This window comes from Callionymus lyra, chromosome 18 (assembly GCF_982586985.1).
Source record: "Callionymus lyra chromosome 18, fCalLyr1.hap1.1, whole genome shotgun sequence".
In the NCBI taxonomy this organism is placed as follows: domain Eukaryota; kingdom Metazoa; phylum Chordata; class Actinopteri; order Syngnathiformes; family Callionymidae; genus Callionymus; species Callionymus lyra.
In genome coordinates, this window is record NC_141835.1 from 477,501 (window position 1) to 480,000 (window position 2,500).

The 2,500-nt window shown below is 40.3% G+C and overlaps 1 protein-coding gene across 1 annotated transcript in view; it reads right to left on the bottom strand.

Moving 5' to 3' along the window:
* Positions 1-2,500, bottom strand: part of gabra2a (gamma-aminobutyric acid type A receptor subunit alpha2a) — a 17,190-nt gene that overhangs the window by 10,152 nt on the left and 4,538 nt on the right. The window contains exon 3 of the mRNA XM_087780368.1: positions 1,148-1,215. Coding sequence (XP_087636494.1) covers positions 1,148-1,215 — 68 coding nt within the window. The remainder of the gene's footprint in view (positions 1-1,147; positions 1,216-2,500) is intronic.

A 2,500-nucleotide genomic window follows, 5' to 3' on the forward strand; every position in this document is an offset into this window, starting at 1 on the left:
CAGATACATCTTCAGATACATCTTCAGATACATCTTCAGAAACATCTTCAGAAACACCTTCAGATACATCTTCAGATACATCTTCAGAAACATCTTCAGATTCATCTTCAGAAACATCTTCAGAAACATCTTCAGAAACATCTTCAGAAACACCTTCAGATACATATTCAGATACATCTTCAGAAACATCTTCAGAAACATCTTCAGAAACATCTTCAGATACATCTTCAGAAACACCTTCAGATACATCTTCAGATACATCTTCAGATACATCTTCAGAAACATCTTCAGAAACATCTTCAGAAACACCTTCAGATACATCTTCAGATACATCTTCAGATACATCTTCAGAAACATCTTCAGAAACATCTTCAGAAACATCTTCAGATACATCTTCAGATACATCTTCAGAAACATCTTCAGAAACATCTTCAGAAACACCTTCAGATACATCTTCAGATACATCTTCAGATACATCTTCAGAAACATCTTCAGAAACATCTTCAGAAACATCTTCAGATACATCTTCAGATACATCTTCAGAAACATCTTCAGAAACATCTTCAGATACATCTTCAGAAACACCTTCAGATACATCTTCAGATACATCTTCAGATACATCTTCAGAAACATCTTCAGAAACATCTTCAGAAACATCTTCAGATACATCTTCAGAAACACCTTCAGATACATCTTCAGAAACATCTTCAGAAACATCTTCAGATACATCTTCAGAAACATCTTCAGAAACATCTTCAGATACATCTTCAGAAACACCTTCAGATACATCTTCAGAAACATCTTCAGAAACACCTTCAGATACATCTTCAGAAACATCTTCTGAAACACCTTCAGATGCATCTTCAGAAACATCTTCAGAAACATCTTCAGATACATCTTCAGAAACACCTTCAGATACATCTTCAGAAACATCTTCAGAAACATCTTCAGATACATCTTCAGAAACACCTTCAGATACATCTTCAGAAACATCTTCAGAAACATCTTCAGATACATCTTCAGATACGTCTTCAGAAACATCTTCAGATACATCTTCAGAAACATCTTCAGAAACATCTTCAGATAAGTCTTCAGAAACACCTTCAGATACATCTTAAGAAACATCTCCAGATGTTCTTCAACTCACCATGTCTGTGTCAGACACAGGTCCAAAGCTGGTCACGTAAATGTCCGTCTTCACCTCCGTCACTCGATCTGCACAGAAGTGAAGTTGAGAAGATCAACCTGCACATGGAGGTGTGTGGTTGCCCAGCAACAGGTCCTGTGAGGATGATCATCAGCTGCTGTGGAACAACAAACATCTTCCTGCGACTTCTTCTCAACGCTCTTCACCTTCACTGACAAACCATCTTCACCAATGAAACAACCACTCTGGCAGAGGAATGTTACCAAGTCCTAGGATCAGATTTTATCGACGTAGCTTCGGTTTATCGACGTAGCTTCGGTTTATCGACGTAGCTTCAGTTTATCGACGTAGCTTCAGTTTATCGACGTAGCTTCGGTTTATCGACGTAGCTTCGGTTTATCGACGTAGCTTCAGTTTATCGACGTAGCTTCGGTTTATCGACGTAGCTTCAGTTTATCGACGTAGCTTCGGTTTATCGACGTAGCTTCAGTTTATCGACGTAGCTTCAGTTTATCGACGTAGCTTCAGTTTATCGAAGTAGCTTCAGTTTATCGACGTAGCTTCAGTTTATCAACGTAGCTTCAGTTTATCGACGTAGCTTCAGTTTATCGACGTAGCTTCAGTTTATCGACGTAGCTTCAGTTTATCGACGTAGCTTCAGTTTATCGACGTAGCTTCAGTTTATCGACGTAGCTTCAGTTTATCAACGTAGCTTCGGTTTATCGACGTAGCTTCGGTTTATCGACGTAGCTTCGGTTTATCGACGTAGCTTCAGTTTATCAACGTAGCTTCGGTTTATCGACGTAGCTTCAGTTTATCGACGTAGCTTCGGTTTATCGACGTAGCTTCGGTTTATCGACGTAGCTTCGGTTTATCGACGTAGCTTCAGTTTATCGACGTAGCTTCGGTTTATCGACGTAGCTTCGGTTTATCGACGTAGCTTCAGTTTATCGACGTAGCTTCAGTTTATCGACGTAGCTTCGGTTTATCGACGTAGCTTCAGTTTATCGACGTAGCTTCAGTTTATCGACGTAGCTTCGGTTTATCGACGTAGCTTCGGTTTATCGACGTAGCTTCAGTTTATCGACGTAGCTTCAGTTTATCGACGTAGCTTCAGTTTATCGACGTAGCTTCGGTTTATCGACGTAGCTTCGGTTTATCGACGTAGCTTCAGTTTATCGACGTAGCTTCAGTTTATCGACGTAGCTTCAGTTTATCGACGTAGCTTCGGTTTATCGACGTAGCTTCAGTTTATCGACGTAGCTTCAGTTTATCAACTCAGTTGAGTCAGTTGAGTCAGGTGAGTCAGGTGAGTCAGTTGAGTCAGGTGAGTCAGGTGAGTCAGTTGAGTCA